The 23,854-nt window shown below is 50.6% G+C and overlaps 1 protein-coding gene across 1 annotated transcript in view; it reads left to right on the top strand.

The window, feature by feature from the left end:
• Window positions 1-23,192, top strand: part of MAML1 (mastermind like transcriptional coactivator 1) — a 45,667-nt gene extending 22,475 nt beyond the window's left edge. The window contains exons 2-5 of the mRNA XM_080803455.1: window positions 12,220-13,632; window positions 15,733-15,972; window positions 18,079-18,175; window positions 19,733-23,192. Of these exons, the coding sequence (XP_080659581.1) occupies window positions 12,220-13,632; window positions 15,733-15,972; window positions 18,079-18,175; window positions 19,733-20,712 (2,730 nt within the window). The 3' untranslated portion in view covers window positions 20,713-23,192. The remainder of the gene's footprint in view (window positions 1-12,219; window positions 13,633-15,732; window positions 15,973-18,078; window positions 18,176-19,732) is intronic.
• The last annotated feature ends 662 nt before the right edge of the window (window positions 23,193-23,854 follow it).

Here is a 23,854-nt window from a genome sequence, read left to right as displayed (position 1 = left end):
ATAAGGGATGTAAAGTGGTTCAGATACATATTTTATAGAGATCACTCGGTAACAACATAAGGGGTGGGTTGGAACAGAGAGAGAATAGAAATAGATCAGATGAGCATGAAGTTATTTCAGTAATCTATTTTTTAAAAAACAAGGCATTCAACTAAGAGGGAGGTGTGGTGGTGATGTGGGGAGATCTCACTGGAGATTGATTTAGGAGGTAGAGTCAGGAGAGGACAAGGATTGAGGCATGCACTGAGTGAGGGAGCTTGAGAGGAAGAGCCAGGTCTGGAGGACATCCTGTTGGATATCCGTGGGGAGATTCCAGGTTACAGTTGAATACGTGAGTCTAGAGCGCAGGAGAGAGAACTGGGCACAAAGATGAAGACCCCAGGAGCACCTGGGTGGCTCAGTGTGTTAAGAATCTGCCTTCAGCTCGGGTCGTGATCTCAGGGTCCTGGGATCTCACTGGGCTCCGTGCTGAGCGGGGAGTCTGCTTGTCCCTCCCCCCACCATGCTTGTGTGCTCCCCCTCTCTCAAATAAATAAATAAACAAATAAAATGTTAAAAAAAAAAAAGATGAAGATCCAGGAAATGTTCACTCAGTAAATATTTGAGAGACCACTCTGTGCTGGGTTGTCGGGCTGTGGCCGAGGCCCTGAGTGTGGATGGGGTACCTGGGAGAAGACAGCAGTGGAAAGGGGGAAAGGGGAAGCATGAGAAGCAGCAGCCTGCAAAGAGCCTTGGAGGCAGGTCCAGAGAGCCCTCTCTTGGGCCTTAAGGGAGGAACATGTTTAGAGAAGGGAGGCGTGGTCATCAGAGTTCAAGTGCCTCAGAAGGGTCAAGCAGATATAGTTTAAAAGTGTCCCTTGGATTTAAGATCCAGGAGGTCACCTTGGCACATATGGCAAAGTAGAGACCCATCTCTGAGGAAGCTCCAAAGTGAAGGAAGGGGATTGGCTGAAGGGTGAGAATGTTATCAGCTGCCCGGTTAAGCAGTAGGGGTGTGCCTCACAGCTCCCCCAGGAAGTGATTGTCCTCCGCACACCACCCCCCGCCAGCCCCTCTTTAGATGAGGAACCAGAGCTTCTTGAGATGCTGGTAATTTGCCTGTGAGCACACAGCTGTTAAGCAACCAGAGCAGGATCTGAACCCAGTTTAGCTATCCCCATAACCCTGAGCTAAATGTAGAGTAGGATGGGGGCTAAAAGATGGGGGTACTGAGCATTGCAAATAAATGCTTAGCGGGGGTAAAGACCTGGTAAACAGGGAGATGGATGGAATGGGAATGGGATAGAGAACCCAGGTGGAAGGCGCAGCTTGGGAAGGGAAGAGTATCATCCTTACGTGCACAGCCTCATGCACAGCCCCTCAGTAAGTCAGGATCACCTTGTGCAGGAAAAGATCTTGGTATTTATGCTTTCAGTTGTTCATGGTGCATCTTTTTCATATTTATCTGTGAATGCCTGATTGCTCAGTATCACAGAGTTCCATAGGATTTTAGAGATCTGGTCTAATAGATAATTATCTGCTATTCTTTTTTTTTTTTTAAGATTTTATTTATTTATTTGTCATCGAGAGAGAGAGAGAGAGAGAGAGAGAACACACACAAGTGAGGGGGGCCGGTGGCAGGCAGAGCAGGCAGAGGGAGAAGCAGGCTTCCTGCTGAGCAAGGAGCCCAAGGTGGGGCTCAATCCCAGGACCCTGGGATCATGACCTGAGCCAAGGGCAGCTGCTGCTTAGCCAACTGAGCCACCCAGTCGCCCCTTATCTGCTGTTCTTTAAGTAAGCTCAAGTATTATTCCAAAATAACCCTTCTTTGATCCTTTCTGGCTACCCGGTCTCTCTCCCTCACTTAAAAAATAATAATTAAGTTATTTATTTATTTATTTATTATTTCCTGAGAGAAAGAAAGAGTGCATGAGCTGGGTGGGGTGGGGCAGAGGGAGAGGGAGAGAGAATCTCAAGCGGACTCCCTGCCAAGCTTGGAGCCCAATGTGGGGCTCGGTCTCATGATCCTGAGATCTGACCTGAACCAAAATCAAGAGTTGGATACAACCAACTGAGCCACCCGGGTGCCCTTCCCTCACTTTTTTTGACCTTTATTGAGATCCAGTTTCCATACTATACATTTCACCCATTTAAATTCATTTGCCATATACAGGTTCCATAGTGTAGTGCTTAGCACATCTGCCTTACATTTCCCACATACATTTCAGTGGTTTTACATTTATCCACAGAATTGTCTGACCATCAACACAGATTTTAGAACATTACCTCACCCCAGAAAGCCCCACAACCCTAGCTGTCACCCACCAATGCCTCCACCCCCCAATTCCCGTCCAAGCAATAGGTTAATCTACTGTGTCTATCTATCTCCCTTTTAAAATTAAACTTGGGGGAGGGGTCCTGGGTGGCTCCGTCATTAAGCATCTGTCTTCAACTCAGGTCATGATCCCAGGGTCCTGGGATCGAGCCCCACATTGGGCTCCCTGCTTGGTGGGAAGCCTGCTTCTTCCTCTCCCGCTTCCCCTGCTTGTGTTCCTCTCTGACTCTGTGTCAATAAATAAATAAAGTATTTTAAAAATAAATTAAACTTGGGAAAGAACAATTCATACTCTTTTTACTTGCTTCCCAGTTACTTCTGAAGTCAAGGGTTTTTACTCCAGTCAGCCATCTGTAACTGCTTTGGACAGTGGCACCAGTGAGTGACCCTTTGGACATGTTCTGACCAAGTGGACATGTTCAGCTTTTATCCTTCTGCACCTTTCAGATGTATTTAACCCAGCTTTCTCCCTTGTGCTCCGTCTTCATTATGGGCACTTTATCTGCCCCTTGGCTGGCTTGTCACTCTTCTGAGTGATTGGATCTGTGCTCATGGTTTCAGCTGCACACGTTGCTGGTGACAGTCTTCCCCCTGGACTCATCATCAGTGTTACTCTCTGCCTCTTGGACATTACCTGAATGGTCTAGTCATCTCTTCATGGCTAAAACTAAACTAACGCCTTCCCCCAGCAAAACCCTGCCTTGCCTTTGTTCTCTGTCTTACCTGTGTGCCCAAACTAGAGAAAAACTCCTTTCTTCCTCAACCGCAATATAAGATCAATCTTCAGGACCTGCTGAATTCCGCCTCCCGACTCTGAAATCCTCTCTTCTTCCTCATGCCCGCTCTCCGGCCCTCATCTCTTTCACGGACTACTTCCATAGTCTCCTCCTTGGTGATTGCTCTGGCTGTGGCCTCCCTCCCAAAAATGTATTTGCCACAGAGGCATTAGAGATAGCTTATAAAAATGCAGGTCCCCCCCCCAAAAAAAATAATCATGCAAGTCTGACTTCATCTGCTAAGTTCCTATTAAAGTGACATGCAGGGCAACATCACATTTAAGTATTTATGTAAAAAAAAAAATCTGAATCTGATCAAACTTCTTTCAGTTTACTGGAAATACAGAGGATAGAGGAACTTGTAAATGACACCTTTGGGTGGGCATACAATCAGCCAACTGTGGAAATGGAAAATTCTACAGGACGAGGGACTAAGTGTCTTGGACGAATAAATGGCAAAATTAAGAAAGGGAGAGAGAATTGTTACGTACTAGAAGTCCTAACAGCATGTCAACCAGATGCAGTGTATTGGATCCTGACTTGAATAAACCAAATTGTAGCCACAATTTGATTTTTTTTTGACATTCACTAATGATTTTGTGGTTATTTTTCGAAGAACTTTCATATTTTAGTGATGCGTGCTGAACTATATAAGGAGAAATGATGTGATTCCTAGGTTAGCCCAGGAGTAAGGTATGAATGAGACAAAATGGGCTGGGCGTTGTTTCACTTGGGCAGTAAGTGCATGGAGGGTCATCCTACTTTCTCTCTATTTTAGTGTGTGTTTGAAGTTTTCCGTAATAAAGGGGTTATTTTGTTAGTCTCCGAAAGATCTTAAGACAGGGAAACTTGAACACTGCTGGCCTACAGGATGATAATAAGGAATTTAAAATTTTTTAAATTGTACTAAAATAAAACAAGGGGTGCTTGGATGGCACAGGTGATTAAGTATCCGACTTGGTTTCAGCTCAGGTCCTGATCTCAGAGGGATGTGGGATCGAGCCCCATCCCACATGGGCTCCACACTCAGGGTGGAGCCTGCTCGGGATTCTTTCTCTCCCTCTCCCTCTTAAAAAAAAAAAAAAAAATACACACGTGTGTGTGTATATGTGTGTGTGTGTAAATTTACCAGCTTAACCATTTTTAAGTGTACACACTAATATTAAGTACATTCATATTGTTTGTGCAACCACCACTACTATCCGTCTCCATAGCTTTTTTCATCTTGCAGAACAGAAACGTTAGCTGCCTGCTTCCCTCTCCCCGAAGCCCCCAGACACCACCATTGTCCTTTCTGTCTCTGAATTCGATGACTCTAGGTACCATGCGTAAGTGGAATTCTACAGTATTTGTCTTTTTGTGACGGGTTTATATCACCTGACATAATGTCCTCATGGTTACTCCATATTGTAGCACATGTCTGAATGTCTCTGTTTTTTAAGACTGAATAATATTCCATTGTATGAAGTTTATTCATTCATCCACTGGTGAACTCTTGGGTTGCTTCTACCTTTCGGCTACAATGATTTTGCAGCTGTCAACATGGTCTACAAATTATCTGTTCAAGTCCTTGCTTTCAGTGCTTTTGGAAATGGAATTCTTTTAGAAATGATATTGCTGACTAATATGGTATATCTAGGTTTTTATTTTTTGAGGAACCACCAAACTGTTTTCCATAGCAGACACACTATTTTCATTCCCACTGGCAGTGCACAAGGGTTCCAGTTTCTCCATGTCCTTGCCAGTACTTGTTATTTTGGTTTGTTTGTTTGTTTGTTTGTTTTGGATCGTAGCCATCCTAATGTGTTTGAGGTGGTGATAATAATTATTAATGTTGGGGAGCTTGGGTGGCTGAGTTGTTAAGCATCCGCCTTCAGCTCGGGTCATGATTCCAGGGTCCTGGGATCAAGCCCTGCATCGGGCTCCCTGCTTGGTGGGAGGCCTGCTTCTCCCTCTCCCACTCCCCCTGCTTGTGTTCCCTTTCTTGCTGTCTCTCTCTGTGTCAAATAAATAAATAAAATCTTTTAAAAAATAATTATTAATCTTTTAGGTGTGATAATGGTATTGGGACATTATACACCCATCCATGTATATTTTTAAGAGTTTTTACTTTTCAGAGATACATACTGAAGTATTTGTGAGTTGAATGGTATTGTGCCCAGGATTTATTTCTTAAATAATCCAATTTGGGGGGTGGGGAATAGGGAGGTGGAAATGCAACAAAATGGCCAAATACTAAGAGTTGTTTAAGTTGGGTGAGGGGCACATGAGGGTTCAGTGTACTGTACTCTCTCGTTTTGTTTTGTTTTTTTTTAAAGATTTTATTCATTTATTTGACAGACAGATCACAAGTAGGCAGAGAGGCAGGCAGAGAGAGAAGGGAGGAAGCAGGCTCCCTGCTGAGCAGAGATGCGGGGCTCAATCCCAGGACGCTAGGATCATGACCCGAGCCCAAGGCAGCGGCTTTAACCCACTGAGCCACCCAGGCGCCCTGTTTTGTATATTTTTTGAAATTTCACATTATTAAATAACATATCGGGGCCATTGACGTCCATTCCCAGCCTGACTTTCAGCACTTCCTGTTGTGCCATTTACACTTGAGCAACATTAAACTACGACTCATTTTTTCTGCTTGCCTCCTTCTGTCCACTCCCACTCTCAGTGTTTGTTTGCATATCCTTGCCTATGCCTCTCAGCCTGGAATGCCTGCCCCCTACTTCTGGATGACTTCTTTGTTCTTTCAGTACCTAACTCGGGTGCCCCCCTCTCCTTCCGCCCGTAATACTCTGTCCTGCCTCCATCGCTCCACCATCTCATCCCAGCTAGTGGGAGCAGGAACCATGCCTTATTTGTCTTTTTTATTCCAGGGCCCAGTGCCCTGCCTAGAATATGGTAAAAACCAAGTGCTTATCTGAATTTACAATTATTTTGTGTTCAACTTGCGTAGGGCAGTGTCTGGCAAATAGTAGGATCTTGTGAATGAGCAGTGCATGGGGATACCTCTGGGAAAAGTGGTGGAAGGATACATAGGACCTCTCTGTACTCTCTTTCCAATTTCCTGTGAACCTCAATATATTTTTTTAATTTTTTGAATTTGAGTATAGTTGACACAGGAACCTATAATTCATTAAAAATAAAACATTGAATTATGGTAAAAATATCTGGACCCCAAAGTATAAAGTTTTCTGGAAAATGCATTTCTCGGAACTTGCCATTTTCAGCATGTCCTTATTGGTGGATTCAGTGGGAAAGAGTAGTGTTTACTGATCTCTGTAGTATTTACCATACTTCAAAATCACTGGTGATTCCAAACTATGAAGACAAATAATATCTTAAAAGTGGGAATCTTGGGGGTACCTGGGTGGCTCAGTGGGTTAAGCCTCTGCCTTCTGCTCAGGTCATGATCTCAGGGTCCTGGGATTGAGCCCCACATCGGGCTCTCTGCTCAGCAGGGAGCCTGCTTCCCCCTCCCCCTCTGCCTACTTGTGACATCTCTCTCTCTCTCTCTCTCTCTCTCTCTCTCTTGCAAATAAAAAGAAACCTTTAAGAAAAAATGGGAATCTTGGGGCGCCTGGTGGCTCAGTCATTGAATGTCTGCCTTCAGCTCAGGTCGTGATCTTGGCATCCTGGAATCAAGCCCTGCCATCTGGCTCCCTGCTGAGCAGGAAGCCTGCTTCTCCCTCTCCCACTCCCCCTGCTTGTATTCCCTCTTTTGCTGTGTTTCTCCCTCTGTCAAATAAATAAATAAAATCTTTAAAAAAAAAAAAAGTGGGAATCTTTAGAAGCAGGTTATATTTGGTTCTGTGATCTTTTTCTTTTTCTTTAGTATGTGTGTGTGATTTCCTCACGGCATGGCCCATTTTCTTGATGGGCTTCTTCATGCTTGGCAGAGGGGAGGTGCTCTTCTCACAGCCTGCAGTTCTGACTCACTCCCTGCTGCCTAGGTTTCATACCAGATGCCTCACTCAGCCTCACAGGTGGCAGCAGAGTTGACGCGGGCCCTTCCCGTCTGACCAGGAGGGAGGCGGGGCGGCCAGGAGGGAGGGTCGGCAGCAGACCCTTCTCTTCCTTTGAGCCCCAATGCCTCCCGCCTTGGGAAGCATCATGCAATCTGACTTTCATCTGCTGGAAGACAGGACCAGTGATCCTCCTTCACAGCATGCCTTTCAAGGTTGCGTGAGATTCTGACACCATGAGGAGTAGCTAGGGGCAGGTACTGAGCAGTCAGCAAGGCCACTGAGGAAGTAATGACTTGGCCCTGTGGCATTTGGCTCAGACTCGTGCCTTCCCAAGGTTGCTACTCGACACGGATTTCCCGCATTGTCCCTCAAATCACTGAAATCTTGAATGGTACCTGAAAGTAGGTCAACTTTACCTGGAGATGGTCTTTTCCACCAACAGTCAGGGTTCCTGAGTGTCTGTACAGGGTACAAAAAGAACAGGGGAGAAGGAAAAGTGATCATGGTATTAGGTTGAATTGCTGCCTTTAAAAGTTAAGGATTTGTGGGGCACCTGCGTGGCTTAGTCAGTTAAGCAGCTGCCTTCGGCTCGGGTCATGATCCCAGGGTTCTGGGATCGAGCCCCACATCAGGCTTGCCACTCAGCGGGAAGCCGGCTTCTCCCTCTCCCACTCCGCCTGCTTATGTTCCCTCTCTCGCTATGCCTCTCTCTGTCAAATAAATAAATAATCTTAAAAAAAAAAAAAAAGGATTTGTATGTTTCAGCCTACACTTCCACAGCACTCCAGAGAGCTGTAGCACTGGGGTGCAGCATGGGTGTGGTGGGAAAGTTGGAGAGTTAAAACTAGTGCCGGAGCCAGGAGGACAGCGGAGCTGAGCTCAGGGTGACCAAGACCTAAGGGCAACGAGGTGCCATTGAAGAGCTTTCAGGAGGAGAGGGACAGGATCAGATTTGCCCTTCGATGCAGTCACTCTGACTGTAGTGTGGAATGTAGTTAAGGGCAGAGATTGCAAGGAGCCTGGCTGTAGACGTGGCTGAAATGATTCAAGCAAGAGAAGTTAATGTGTAGATAGATCCAAGAATGCTGAGGAGGTGATCTCAGCAGGACAAGGGTGTTGATTGGATGCAAGGAGTGGAGAAGAAGGGGCTAGAGCTGTTCTCTGGTTCTGGCTTATATGACTAGGTGGATGGTAGTGACACTGTTGGGGACAGGAACAGAGAAAGGAAAATGGGACTGGGGAGAGGCTGCTTCAGGTTGGGACAGATTAAGTCTGGATTATCTGTGATACACCCTGCACATCAGGTGGGTGGTTGGACAGGCGGGGGTCTGGAGCTCTCTTGACATGGTGGGTAGGAGCGCATTCATTCACAAATACTTACTGAGTGCCAGGCACTGTTCTAGGTACTGGGTCTCTGCTTTTCATTCTAATGGGGGAAGCTCGGCTTATTCACGTGAGTGCCTCCATGGGGGAGTTAACAAGGAGATAGGTTGGAGAGATGGAGAATAGTCGTTCTATGACTTTTAGGAGATGAGGGGCCCAAATTATGTGCTCCTAGGAAGATGGGGAAGAAGTGTTTTGGGCAAAGAGAACAAGTGCAAAGGCCCTGAGGCAGACAGCACATTTGAGGAACTGTAAGAAGGCTGGTGTGACTCAGTGTGCTATACCAAGGGGAGCATGGAAAAGGAGGTTGGATGGAGGGTGAGGGCTGATAGAACAGCACTTGATCCCTGGCAGTTGGGTCTATTCTGAGTATGATGTTCAGTCATAGGAATTTGAAGCCATGGGAGTAGATAAGATCAGAGTGTGTATAGAATAAAAGAGGGGGGCAGTTGGGTCGCTCATTTGGGTGTCCGACCCTTGGCTTTGGCTCAGGTCATGATCTCATGAGTCATGGAAGTGAGCCCCTTGTTGGACTCTGTGCTCAGTGAAGAGTCTGCTTGGGCTTTTCTCTCTCTCTCTCCACTTGCCCCTCCCCCCTGCTCATACACTCGCATGCACACTCTCTCTCTCAAATGAATCAATAAATCTTTTTTTAAAAATTTAAAAAAAAAAAGAGGACTCCCATCCTCATTTGAAGGGGAGACCTATCTCAAAGGAATCTAGAAGAAACAACCAGAAAAGTAGAAGAGAAAGCAAGATAGTGTGGTAAAGAAATAGGAGGATAGAGAACTTTAAAATGCAGGGAATTATTAAAAGGCCGTTGATGGAGGGAAAGACTGAAATTGTGGACTGCATTTAACAGCACCAAGGTCTTTGCTGGCCTCAGGGAAAGCAGCCCTAAAGTCTCCCTTCTACTCATCCCTGCCCAGCATCCCCAGAGGATGGAACCCATATTGCAGTGGGTCAGGGTACTGACTCTCCAGGCGGGGGTCGGGGGGAGGTGTTTGGCTGCTAGGAGGATGACTGAGGAAAAGAGGACCTGAGAAGGAACAGGAAGCACTGGTGCTGCCCCAGGTGACTGCCCACATGTAAGGAATATGGAGGAGAGAGCCACCCCTGTCTTATGCAGCCACATGTGTTTGTTGGCTCAGTGCAAGAGTACAGGTGTTAGCCTGTGGTTAGTCTGACTAGAAAGTGCACTGGAACTTCAGTGGTGGGTGGCAGAGGCCTGCAGGGTCCTTTGGTGGAAGACTGGGTGAGCATGCAGGGCCTCCAGCTTAGCATCAGGCACTTGGCACCCTTTAACAAAACCCCCTTGCAAAGGAAATGAACACCAGATCATGTTGTCCAGAACCAGATCCTCCTGGAACCCTGATGGTTAGGACGGGAGCCTCTGCACTGAGCACCCACAAGTACCAAATCTGCTGAGAGCAAGCCTGTGTGTTTATCCATGGCAGCCAGTTTTGGATGCTTTATGTCTCTTACTGTGTTTATTCTTATATAATTTATAATCCGTTCAGGCTGTCTGCCCACTCTGTTGTAAATTCCTGGAGGTTAGTCTCCATGGTTTACCCATCTTCTTCTTCCTCTCCAGTGCCCTGCACATATCAGGCATTCCTGCAAATGCCCCAGATTGAAAAAATCTGCCAGGGCCACCACATTCCACTCCTCACCTCCCCCCCTCACATCCCAGGTACACTTTGTGAGCAGTTGAGAAAATGACCCACTGTTTCCTTTGGCCGAAAGTAATGGGATTGCAAAATTGAGTTGTTCCTTTGGAACTTGTCTGCAGCTGTTTGCATGCAGATATTGAAAGAGGGAGTGGTGGCTTTTATAATTGTTCAGGCAAAGAAAGATTCTGTTTCTAATCTGGGACAGCCAGCTGACTCATCAAGTGTCCTGACCTCCTAGGTTTCCATCTTCCCCCTTAGGGGAGTGGAAAACTGAGCTCCCAGGTTCACAGACGACCCCAAGCTGATACTGAGGAACGAATGATTTTCCAAAAAGAAATAATAGAAAGATTAAAAAATCCAAGGAAAATGAACTCATTTTGATTTCCTTGTGACAGATTAAATGGCTATGAATTGACTTCCCAACAGTAGATCTTAGAAAGGTCCGTTATCAAGAGCATGGGTCCCTTCCCCGCTCCCACCCCTAGGTGGCAGCAGGAAGCAGAAGAACCCACGTGAAAGGAAGGCGGCTGTCTTCTTGTAGGGTCCTAGGATCACCTTACACCTCTGCCCTACTGTTCTGCCTATTGAGTATCCCTAAGTGTTTCTGAGCTAACTTAGGTACCCAGACACGGATTTAGAGAAATACAAACTCAGCCAGGATTTACAGAGCCCTGTGCAGTGGGCTTTAACAGTAAAGAAAGCGGAAAATCTTGAAGTGGGGATAAACAAAGGCAAGGGAGCAATGGAATTGGAACTCCAGATTAAGAAAATTGCCCTCCTTGTTTCCTTGCTCGTTGTGCATCTGTATCTAGGAGGTGGTTTGCTGCTGAGAGCTGGTGCCCGAGGAGTCGCCTTGGGCAGGAGTCCCGGTCAGAGCGCTCACGCACGCAGGCTCCTCGGGCTGCTGCGCTGGGTCTGTGTAGCCCTTCTCTGTAACCAGAGGACAGCGGTCTGGAGTTCTAGGTGCTACCGACTCCTCTGGTGGCTATTTAAAGATACAATGACATCTACCATTCGGAACTATGTAAATAGCGTAGTGTAGATGCTTAGGGTCAGTGGGAGGGAGGGTGAAGGACAAAAATGTAACTAAAGTAAGCCTGGAAAGGAGCAACAGCCTGTTAGGAGCTGAGTGTAGGCACCTCCACTTGGAGGAGTCCTGTCTCAGGAGCTGAAAACGAGGCTGGGGAAAGAGTAGAACGATACCACCTTCTCTCCTCCCCACTCTCGTTGTCGCATTCTCTTCACGAAACCCTGCATCTGGAGCCCCGTCTCAGGGCGTGGTTGCTCAGCTGCTTCTGGAGGGCCTCTGTCTTCTCCTGTAGCCGTGTCTGCGTGGGTCCCGTGGCGCATGAATTCCACAGCAACCAATTCTTTTGTCTTGATCTGCACACAGCCCTTGCTTCCGATAAGAAGTGGGGTTTGCCAGGGCTCGTGACTGGGCACAGGGGATTGGAAGCTGCTTGGCCTGCCGCAGGGAGGAGGGTGGGCACATGGGAGCAGCCCTGCCTGGGGAGAAGGGATGGGGCCAGGCAATGGCTCCTCGAGAGGCTGCACAGGGCGGGAAGCGTGGCCTGGTGCTGGTGAGCTGCCCCCACTGAGGCCTGAGAAGGAGCCCCTAGCAACCAGGGCTCCTTCCTGCGGAAAGCGATAGAAATCCGCATTAAATCAGCTTAAACACGGGAGGAATTCTTTGGTTCCCCGAAGTGAGAAGTCCAGGGGCAGTGGTCTCCTGGACAACCCGGACTTAGCGCCCTCGAGAACGGATCTGTATCTTCTGGTTCTTTCTCATCGGCTCCATTCTTGGGCACACTCTCCAACTAGACGACTATGGGCAGCATCAGGCTTGCGTCCTGTGGGAAGAGAGGGCCCCGGAAGCCAGGAACCCATGCGCTGACTGACGAGGGCTCGCTTTCCTGGAGCGCAGGTAGTGGTCGGGAGTCAGGCCCAGCCATGGGACCTGGGAGAAGGGAAGTGGGGGTGGAGGGAGCATGAGCTGGACAAGCACAGTCATTAGAGTGCTGTGGGGTGTGGGCCCCGACTGACGTCAGCAGCAGCCGCGGAGGGGCCTCCTACACGATGCTGTGTCGTAAATCCCTCTTGTACGTGTTTTGCAGCATCTCCATGATACGGTGAAGAGGAACCTCGATAGCACCACCTCTCCTCAGAATGGCGAGCAGCAGAATGGCTATGGAGACCTCTTTCCTGGACACAAGAAGACCCGGCGTGAGGCCCCTCTGGGTGTAGCCGTTGCTTCCAATGGCCTGCCCCCGGCCTCCCCCCTGGGGCAGCCTGACAAGCCCAGCACCGAGGCACTGCAGGCCAGCAGCAAGCACTCCCTGGGGCTGGACTCCCTCAGCAAGAAGTGTCTGGCAGATGCGAGCCTCCACTTGAACGGGGGCAGCAACCCCGGGGAACCCTTTTCTCTGAGCCTGAGTAAAGAGCTGAAGCAAGAGCCCGTCGATGACCTGCCTTGCATGATCACAGGGGCCGGGGGCTCCATATCTCAGAGCAACCTCATGCCTGACCTCAACCTTAATGAGCAGGAGTGGAAGGAGCTTATCGAGGAGCTGAACAGGTCAGTGCCCGATGAAGACATGAAGGATCTGTTTAATGAGGACTTTGAAGAGAAGAAAGACCCAGAGTCGTCTGGGTCGGCCACACAGACCCCATTGGCACAGGACATTAATATTAAGACAGAATTCTCTCCGGCAGCCTTCGAACAAGAACAGTTAGGCTCTCCACAAGTGAGGGCTGGGTCTGCAGGACAGACCTTTATGGGGCCTTCAGCCGGCCCTGGCAGCACAGAGTCACCCAATCTGGGGGGCGCTCAACCTCTGTTCCACGCCTCTGGTCAGCCCGGGGCCGACAACCCCAGTCCCACCCTGATGCCGGCATCAGTGCAGGCCCCGAATGCCCCAAGAGCCCTCTCCGGTGTGGTGTTGCCCAGCCAGGGCCCGGGAGGGGCCTCGGAGCTGTCCTCTGCCCACCAGCTGCAGCAGATCGCTGCCAAGCAGAAGCGCGAGCAGATGCTCCAAAACCCACAGCCGGCCACCTCCGCACCAGCCCCAGGCCAGATGTCCCCATGGCAGCAGACAGGCCCCTCCCACAGCCCCCTGAACGTCCCTTATCCCTTGGAGAAGCCTGCCAGCCCTCCCGGCTACAAGCAAGACTTTACCAGCCCCAAACTGCTCATGATGCCCGGAGTGAACAAGAGCTCCCCGCGGCCCGGAGGCCCCTACCTCCAGGCTGGCCATGTGAACCTGCTGAGTCACCCACCGTCAAGTAACCTGAATCAGAGCACCGTGCCTAGCCAGGGCTCGGTGCTGGACTACGGCAACACCAAACCCCTGTCTCATTACAAAGCCGACTGCGGGCAAGGCGGCCCCGCGTCCGGCCAGAGCAAGGCCACCCTCATGGCTTACCTTCCCCAGCAGCTGCCTCATCTGAGCAGTGAGCAGAACTCCTTGTTTCTGATGAAACCAAAGCCAGGGAACATGCCCTTCCGGTCACTGGTTCCACCTAGCCAGGTGAGCTCGCGGCTTCCCTCTCTGTCACTGTGTACCCCTGCAGTCAGTGGGAGGGAGGCAGGGAGCAGCTGCCCTTGGCCTTTGAGTCCCTGGAGGGAGAAAATCGGCTGAGCAAAGTGGGCTCGATTCTGAATAAGCAAAAATAAGGTAGAATTCCCTGGTGTAACTTGGTTTAAAGTATCCATACGTTTGAGGCATCACCGGGCACCTGGGCGGAGGCATCGAGTTCTCCTGCCTGCCATGCAGTGTAAATTCAGTCAGGTGTGGTCTGTGTTCTGCAGGTAGAGGTCACACTTGATGTGCTTCTTAGAGGCTTTGCCTTTTTAAATTTTAAACCACCTTTCAGATCTTTGCCAAGTACCTTAAGATTTAAACCCCGTGCAGCCTGGCAGAGTCACGTAGCTCTGTAGGGTGGAGAATGGTCAAGCACCAGTCTTACCATGATCACTGTTTGCATTTCTCCTCATGGTCAGATGTGTTCGAAGATGTCTCTTCCCTGGCAACCTTCTCACAGTGATGGCGTGTTCCCCCAACTTCCTCCAGGACAGAGGGGAGCGCACTTGTTTTCTCCCTCCATGGCGTGTCCCGGACTGTCCTTCGTGTCTGGACATGTAGCTCTCTTGATACTTGTTACCAGTCGTGTGGCCGCAGTTTTGAGGCATGCCCTGGTGTTGGTGTACCCCGTCGTCTCTGGGTATTCATGACTATAAGGAAGCCTGCGGCCAGTACCCTTGCAACTTCCGGTGTGGATTTATGAAATTTTAAAAATTAAAATCCTAGTGTTGGTAATGATAAAAATTGGGAAGTCGATGTCCCTCTGGTGAGGAGGGTGTATACACAGGCCTGGTGCTGGTGGGAAGTAATTTGGCATTAGATATTCTTCTTAAGCCATAAAAATGTTCGTAAGCATTGACACATTATACCCCTGCAAGAAACAATCCCTAAAAAAATAGGAAAATTAGATACAGGATATTCATTGCATCGTTATTTCTAATTGCCCCAAACTGGAAGCAGGTTGGGCATCTCCCAGCAGGAGTGCACGCATGTAAATGTTGATGCTGCTGCTGCTGCTGCCAGCCAGGGGGCTCTGCACAGCTCCTGGGAGCATCCTGAAGAGCGTGACAACTGCCAGTGCTTAGCGCCTCACAAAGCACTCGGAGACTTGAGGGGGGCAGGTGAGCAGATTACCTCGGTGCATCTGCTTGAAGATGAGACTCTTGTAAGGATGAAATGTCCAGGCTCATAAGGACTGGAAAGTTGGGATCCTTTAAATGATCATTGCTTTTTCCCTTTTTCCCTTTTCAAGTTAAATTTCCCCCTTTTTTTCTTTATTTTTTTTCCAAGATTTTATTTATTTATTTGACAGAGATCACAAGTAGGAAGAGAGGCGGGCAGGAGTGCGGGGTGCAGCAGGCTTCCCTCTGAGCAGGAGGCCTAATGCGGGGCTCGATCCCAGGACCCTGAGATCATGACCTGAACCAAAGGCAGAGAGAGGGTTAACCCACTGAGCCACCCAGGCACCCCAATATCCCCCTTTTTAAATGTAAGTCATGACGGGATAATACTGTGGAGCCTCTGACATGACTCTCACTTCTACCCCTTGTGTTAATTGAGAATATTTATTCAAGTTTTCACTGATACTCAGTATTTTGTGAGCATATCTGACAAAAGCCCAGCAGTCTGGTCCCAGGAAAATGCTCTACACAGACAGACACGTGGTACGGCTTCAGGCAGTTCAGGGACAGTCCCATGGCGGGGGACGTGAGGTTGGCCCATTTGGAACATCTTGTCTCCATCCGGCAGAGCGTTCCTCCTCTGGGGGCCAGTCTGCACTCACACATTCCAGAAAGTGAGGATTTAGAAGCTCCGGCTGCTGACGGAGAGTCATGCGTGCGAATAGACGGACTTAGATGTCAAGTCTTTACCACTGGTGACGCTGCTGCTTGCTGTGCCGGGATACGCGGGTGTTCGCGCCTCCGCCTGGCCGTGGAGGATGTGTGCCCTTGGCTCTGCGGTGACTGGGTGGGGGGCGGTGGGCAGAAGCTTATAGACTCCACTGTGTGCCCCCTGACCTGAGACCCCCCTTCTCTGCGCTCACAGGAGCAGAACCCGCCCAGCGTCCCTGTGGCTGCCCCGGCCGGTGGCGTGGGGAGCCAGCCGCCCGCTGCATCCGCGGCCAGCACGCGCAGCAGCGCCCCCTATCTCAGCAGCCAGCAGCAGGCGGCAGTCATGAAGCAGCATCACTTGCTTTTGGACCAGCAGAAACAGAGAGAGCAGCAGCAAAAGCATCTGCAGCAACAGCAGTTCTTACAAAGGCAGCAGCACCTTCTGGCAGAACAGGTAAAGCGAGAGGGGAAGAGACCCCCGCCAGCTGCATCTTCACCTGTCTCCGGTGTCGCTGCTCGGCCGTCGGCCCCACTGTGTGTGTGTGCGTGTGTGTATGGGCCTGCTGTGTGTCCTTTGCCCTTTTTAAACTTTTTTAAATTTTATTATTATTTTTTTAAGATTACTTATTTATTCATTTGGCAGAGAGCACAAGTAGGCAGAGCGGCAGGCAGAGACAGAGGGAGAAGCAGGCTCCCCGCTGAGCAGAGAGCCCGATGCGGGGCTCGATCCCAGGACCCTGGGATCATGACCCGAGCCGAAGGCAGAGGCTTAACCCACTGAGCCACCCAGGCGCCCCTAAATTTTTTTTTTAAAGATTGATTTATTTATTTTAGAGCGAAAGACTCAAGCAGACTCCCCTTGAGCGACTGAGCCACCCAGGTGCCCCCCCCTTGCCCTTTTCAGCCCCTTCTCAGGAGTGTGGCGTTTCTCAGGCAGTGGTGGCCTGTGTCAGAAGCAGCTTTCATATCACTTGGTGGGGATTCGTGAAGGCAAATCTGTGGCTTAAACTATATTTGTTAGGGGTGTTTTTCCATGTCCTGTGTCTGCAGCTGCCAGAGCACTGAGCTCCTTGGTCTCCTGGTTCAATGTGGGATCCAGCTTTGTTGTAAGCGTAGTTTGTGATGAGCCAGAATATGACACAGGGAAATGGAAATGTCCCTGCGGCCCTCGAGTTCTAGAATCAAGCCCACCAAGCCCCACCCACCCACCCCACATCCTGCAGTTCATCTGCTCGGTCCCCAAGTCTGGTGCGCAGACACCAAGGTGACAGCAGTGCTCAGGATTTCAGATTCCATCTTTAAAGTCATAAGAGAAGAAGCAGCTACCCAGAAGACAAAGGTGATTGAGAATGACTTTAAAGCCCACATCTCTGCCTCAGTTCTGCCATTTTTAAAAATAACAGCTTTATTGGGACTCGAGTCACATGACCTTGAATCCACCCATTTGAAGTGTACAATTCAGTGGTTTTTACTATATTCACACAGGAGTGCAACCATCACCACAGTCGATTTCATCCGTTTTCAGCCCCTGAAAAGAAGCCGTATGCCCATTAGAAGCTACCGCCTGTTGGGGCACCTGGGTGGCTCACTGGGTTAAGCCTCTGCCTTTGGCTCAGGTCATGATCTCAGAGTCCTGGGATTGAGCCCCACACCAGGCTCTCTGCTCAGCAGGGAGCCTGCTTCCCCCTCTGTCTCTGCCTGCCTCTCTGCCTACTAGTGATCTCTCTCTCTGTCAAATAAATAAATAAAATCTTAAAAAAAAAAAAAAAAAAAGCTACCGCCTGTGTTGTGGTGCACACCAGTGTTTCCTTCCTTCCCATGGCTGAGCAGTACTCTCTTGTGTGGATAAGCTTCATTTGATTTATCCATTCACTGGTTGTTCCCCCTTCTTATGGTTGGAGGTTTTCAGCTCTGTTGAGTGTATTCCAGGGGTGGAATCGCGGGGTCCTTTGGTAGTTCTTACGTGGTGCGCTGCAAGGAGCTGCCAGACTGTTCTCCCAAGTGGCCATGCCATTTTACATGCCCACAGTGGCGTGAGAGCGCCAGTCTCTCTTCAGCTTTCCCGTACTTGTCTTTTTGGTTCTCGCCATCCTGGTGGGCGTGAAGTGGTATGGCACTGTGGCTTTGATTCGCGTTTGGCTGATCTGCCCTTTGGGAGGGGGCAGCGGGAGAGAGAGAATCTTAAGGAGGCCCCATGCCCAGCTCCAAGCCCGATATAGGGCTCCATCTCACGGTCTTGAGACCGTAACCTGAGCCGAAACCAAGAGTGGGATGCCCAACCGACTGAGCCACCCAGGTGCTCCCCGCCCAACTTTTTTTAAACCAATACACCGCCGTTGTTTTTGTTTTCTTTTTTAAATCATTGCTCCTTAGATCTGCGCCATTGTTCTGTTTCACTCAGTTTATTAAAAATCCCCCAAATGAAACCACAAGCATTGTGTCCACAGGAATGCATCCGTGAGTAACAAACATAGGGGTGTGCTTTTATCTGCTCTGACTCTGTTGTTTTTGTTTTATGTGGGTCTTGTTGTTTTGTTCTTCGATCCTCGGCATTTTCTAGGAGAAGCAGCAGTTTCAGCGGCACCTGACACGCCCGCCTCCCCAGTACCAGGACCCAACCCAGAGCACCTTCCCCCAGCAGGTCGGACAGTTCCCAGGTGAGGGGACCGCAGAGGCGGTGCAGGCAGCACGGGACGGAGTGGGTGGCTCTTGCTGTCTGCATGGCTTCCTGCAAGGGGCTAACTAGATCAACTGGGTTGTGTAAACATCAGTGTGCCGGTGGAGCCTGCAGGCCTGGGGTCAGGGAGAAAGGGTCGCAGGGGCAGACCACTTTGGCGGGCACTCTGGCCACGCCGTCTTTTGAAGTAAAATCATTTCTGGCTGGAGGATAGCTAATCAACAGGAAATGGGTTCTGTAATTCTTATTTTTTTTTTTAAGACTTTATTTATTTGACAGAGAGAGAGATCACAAGTAGGCAGAGCAGCAGGCAGAGAGAGAAGGGGAAGCAGGATGCCTGCTGAGCAGAGAGCCCGATGCGGGGCTCGATCCCAGGACCCCGAGATCATGGCCTGAGCTGAAAGCAGAGGCTTAACCTACTGAGCCACCCAGGCGCCCCGGCTTCTGTAATTCTTAAGAAAGTTCTTTGTTTCTGCTGTGATGTGCCTTCAAAAAGTGACCCTCTTATTTTCCAGTTAAGGAGAGACTTTGGGTAGTTTGTGTGGCCTTTTTGCTGCTTCTCTTTCTTCCTGTCGGCTTACTTTGGTGTCACAAGCGGATAGCCCTCTGAGGTCTCAGCTGTCACATCTCAGATGTGCATGGGAACCTGACTGCCCTTGCTCGGGCCATCCCTCCAGGAATATGAGAGGACCTCACACCCTCCCTCTTTCACCCCGATGGTGCCAGCACCTCGTGTACCCCTCACCTGAGTGATCTGAGTAACCGCTCCCTGGGCCTGGAACCACTGTTGCCTTCTACTTGCCCTGTTGCCCTGCATTCCTGCCCTTGACATGGCCCCCCAACTTCTCTGAGTCTGGCCACAGCTCTCTGTTCAGTTGTATCCCCAGCCTGTGGGGACACCCTCCCCGTACCCCAGCCACAGAGCTCCCCACACAGACCACCTCTCGTAACTCTGGCATTTTCACACTCTCTCCTCTGTCTAGAATACTCCGTTTCTCCAAACTGTTAAAATCAGTTTTTCAATTCAACCCTTTGAAAACCCGGTATCTTTGTCACCATTTTTCTGAAGCCATCCCCAGATCTTCCAAGGCACTGAGCCTCTGGTCCCCTGCCCTGCCAGCTGTTGTTACCACCCTGTCATACCACAGAGCCTTTGCCTCCCCAAGGCAGACCCTGGGCCATATCCGTCTTGGAGTCCGCCGTGCTGGCATGGGGCTCCCATGGAGCAGAAACAGAGTGGGCCTTTGATGGGTGAATCATTGAGTCTCCTGGCTTCCCCCGCCCTGGGCTTTGGCCCCCTCCTCTGAGCTGGTCTTAAATTCATCACTGCTCCAGACTGGCCTCCATTCCACCCTGTGGGAAACCTGCTCCCCTTTGGCCCACAGGGCCGTCTTCTTTGAGGGTCCACTGATACCTGGTGTTCTGATTTGGCCTTTCACGCCAGAGAACAGTGCCTGCAGCTGGGGTCCTAGAGCCTCTCGGTGGCAGCGGGCCCAGAAATGCCAGCTCGATTGACTGGCTCTTCTCTGCCTTCTAGGGTCCTCTGGTGCTGTGCCTGGCATGAACAACTTGGGGCCGTCTAACTCCAGCTGTCCTCGAGGGTTCCCTCAGGCTGGGAATCTGATGCCAATGGGCCCTGGACACACTTCGGTTTCCTCTCTCCCTTCAAACTCAGGCCCGCAGGACCGGGGTGTGGCTCAGTTCACTGGTTCCCAAAGCCTGCCGCAGGGCGGTCTCTACGGCATGGCCTCTGGCATCACCCAGATCGTTGCCCAGCCGCCGCCACAGGCCACCAACGGACATGCCCACATCGCACGGCAGACCGGCATGGGCCAGAACACCTCGGTCTCCGCTGCCTACGGGCAGAACTCTCTGGGGAACTCCAGCCTCTCCCAGCAGCACAATAAGGGGACTCTGAACTCTGGCTTAACCAAGCCACAGGTCCCAAGGGTGTCAGCCACTGTGGGAGGCCAGAACGCCTCGTGGCCACATCAGGGTCTGCCAAACTTGAGCGGCCAGACCCCGGGGAGCAGCACCGTGAGCCCTTTCACGGCAGCCTCCAGTTTCCACATGCAGCAGGCCCACCTGAAAATGTCCAGCCCCCAGTTCTCCCAGGCGATGCCCAGCAGGCCCATGGCCCCCATGAGCTCGGCAGCTGCGGCGGGGTCCATGCTGCCCCCAGTGAGCGCGCAGCAGAGGACCAGTGCCCCCGCCCCAGCACCTCCCCAGGGAGCCCCACAACCAGGCTTGCCGGGCCTGAGCCCCAGTGGGCCTGAGCTGGGGGCCTTCAGCCAGAGCCCGGCACCACCCATGGGAGGCCGGGCGGGACTGCACTGCACTCAGGCATACCCTGTGCGGACCGCGGGCCAGGAGCTGCCCTTTGCCTACAGCGGGCAGCCGGGGGCCGGTGGGCTGGCCAGCATGGCCGGAGATGCCGACCTGATCGACTCCCTGCTGAAGAACAGGACTTCGGAAGAGTGGATGAATGATTTGGACGACCTTTTAGGGCCTCAGTAACTGGAGGGTTTGCGGTGTTCTCAGTGTTTGTACAGCCTGTATTTTTGTTCCCAGATTCAAGAAATATCAACTACTTTGGACCAAAAGCTCGTGGCCCAGAGAACAGGGCTGAGGGGTAGGATTGGAGCCCCAGGGCCGAGGCGGGCCCTGGCCAGGGTCTGCGGGGACCCCCCCCCCCCACCTCCAGCTCCCAGCCAGCAGTTGCGGTCCGTCGGGCTGGCCCCAGCCCCTCTGCTGGCATCCACTGCCTGGTGTCGGGACAGCAGGACAGGGTTCTGCAGGTGGTTTTCTATCTAAATGACCAAAAAAACCCAAGAATAATGACGGTGAAACCCCACGATGTGTGCCATCGTGTTGACTTAATCCAAGATTTCTCCACTTGCCCTAAGGCTGGGGACAGGTTTCGTTGCAACTTTGTATAGCAGAACCATTTGCAATTTGTAGCATAGAAAAGATGTTTAAAAATGTTTTTAAAGATTTGAAGACCGATTAGGATAGGTGGTGGTTTAAACTGATTGGCATTGGGAACTGAGGGTTTCCTTGTGGTCAAGAGCCTTTCTTATTCCTGCTCTTTGTCTGCTTTTCAGGGGATAGGGAGGGTCCCTGGGAGATCCTTTCTGTCAGCGCAGCCTGTGACTGTATGTGCCAAAAAGGAACAGGATGCCGCGAGGTGGCAGCGCTGGGAACACAGATGTGGCCTCTCCAGCCACTCACCTTCTTCCTCCTCCCACAGTGCTGCACCCCCTGGGTCGGCACTCATGACTTGCCAGCCCACAGGCTACGTGCTGAAATGGAATGTTTGGGGTGCCTGTGTCTGTGTCTTTCCCCACCTTCTGCAGTTTCTCTGAAAACTGGGATTTGCTGTATCAGGAAGGTGATCCTAGCTGAGCTGCGCACAGAGGTCCTCACCTCCTCTCCAGTTCCCGTGACCTTCCTGCCTCCCCTCTTTGTCTCTCCAGCCCAAATGGAAAACCTCTTGAAGACAGTGTACCAGATTGGTGGGGAGTCACTAAAATCCCTTAGGGAGCCCCAGCGTTGTAGGTTGGAGGGCGTCCCCTCCCCAGAAGGCAAGGGTGTGGGGGAAGGAGGGAAAGCAGGGAGCGTGGGGGCCCCGAAGGGGGAGGGGTGCAGGCCAGGCTGGAGGAGAGAATTCCACTTGGTTTCACCACTTTGGCCACTCTCCCATGCCAGATGACTTGCACTTTTTGAAGAGAATGGCTTTATAACACTAATACATCCTTCTCAGATTTGAGTGGATGTCTCTCTGAAGGTCTGTGGACTTGACTAAGCTAAAAGTCCACAAAACAGGATTCCCTGTGGGCTGTTTCTGGACAACACAGATGGAGAGAGCACTTGGGTTAGAATGAAAGCAGAGTGGTAAGTGCAGGGTGAGACCCTTTTAAACAGTGTCGGAGAGCAGAGAGGACACTGAGAAGAGTGGCTTCCATGCAGAGTGGTCTGGGGACAAACTGAAATCCCGTGTTTATTTCCCTGGAGTCTCAAAGTAGATGATTCAAGGAGTGTCCTATGTAAAGAATTGAGCCAGGGAAGATAATCCGCGTGGGCAGCCTGAGTGGCTTTTGAGGGGACGAAGGGTTGTGCACACAGGGGTAATTATTCTGCACCAGCAGTGCCTTTGCTGGGGGTTCTTGGACCCTCAGATCCTCTTCTCTATAATAGCCATTTGCCACCTTGGGTGGTGTCTGGGCCATTTCCCCTTTAAATGCCCTCCCTTGCCCTCCCAGATGCTGAATTTAGCTTTCAAAGAAGGGAATGAATCATAAAGCCAGTGAAGACTCCACCCTCTGCGTGAGTTCCCCAATCTGAAGGGGAAGAGGGTGACTTCAGCGGGTTTTCTACCAAAAATAGCGGGCTGAAGGCTGGTGATGGGTCCTGTTCCTCTCCTGGTCTGCCTCTGGCTGCTCACCTCTGTCCCCTCCTGGGGAGGGCTGCCCCTGCCTTAGTCCTCGGGCCGCCGGACAGACAGCAGGCTTCTCGCTGCAGTGTCAGAGCAATAAAATGTGATGCTTGGGTCCCCCCCAGGGAGCTGCCCGTGGCTTTATTTATGAATCTGGTTTTTGGGGAGTCAGGGGAGGAGACGCCTCCGCTTCAGTGCAAATCCCCTCTTCCAGGAGCCATGACTCAAAAGAAGGGTGCTCGGACTTTGTTATACACATTTGCTTTGTGTAAATAAATGTTTACAATTTTATATTAAAGAGGAAATAAGCGTTAGAGTTTCTGACTGTATATTTTTTACTTTTATAGATTTTAAAACTATGATCCTTTATATATGTGTTTTGGGGGAGTATGATAAGTTTTATGGCAAACAGTTGGTATTGTTAACTTTTTATTGTCATCAAAGTACATAAAAATCCCATTAATTCCCTTATTCTTCTACTGCCCTTAACTCTGGTATACACCAAAAAGAAATCTTTACTTTCCTTCTTTTATCATTATAAAATAATAAAAGTATTTTGCTAGTATGGAAACCGCCTGTGTCTTGGACCTCACATGGCTGCGCCGGCAGGGTGGGTGGGGGACCGCGTGTGACTTCTTGGGTAGTTGGTGTCCATCCGGGATGGAGCTGCTTGCCCGCTGCGTGGTGGTGGAAGGAGAGACATTTGGTCTGGTTTACCTCAGAGTGACTTTTATTACCTGATGACGGGTAGGAGGGTGGAACTCGGGGCCACCAGCCTCTCCCCTCTTGCGGACCCCCCACCCCGTCCTTATGTCTAATGGGAGGGAGGAAGTTGGATCTGGTGACTTGGATGTAGGTCCTCAACAGTTGAGATGTTTTACTGGAAGCCCTGAGACTTACCCTCCAAGCACCCCCCCCCTTTTTTTTAGAAGAACATATGCTCCAGCCCACCCACCCACTGTTGTCACTATCCACTGTGGGGGTCATCACATGATGGACCCACCCTTCCCCTTTTGTCTTCACACTGGTAATGCACCTGCCCCTCTTCCCTCTTTCCTCTTGGCTGTGCTTGTGTTTCAAAGAGAACTGGCTGGCTGAGTGGCTGCCCTAAGCCCAGCCCCAGAGGCTAGCCAGTGCCTACAGACCTTCTGGGGAGGCTGGGAAAGATGATCTTTGGACCCTCACCCAGAGCAGAAACTGACATAGGAAAGGCGATAGGGTTCC

Source organism: Martes martes (genome assembly GCF_963455335.1).
Source record: "Martes martes genome assembly, chromosome: 5".
NCBI lineage: Eukaryota > Metazoa > Chordata > Mammalia > Carnivora > Mustelidae > Martes > Martes martes.
The sequence above is the reverse complement of the archived record's forward strand: the minus strand, read 5'-3'. Positions and strand labels throughout refer to the sequence as shown.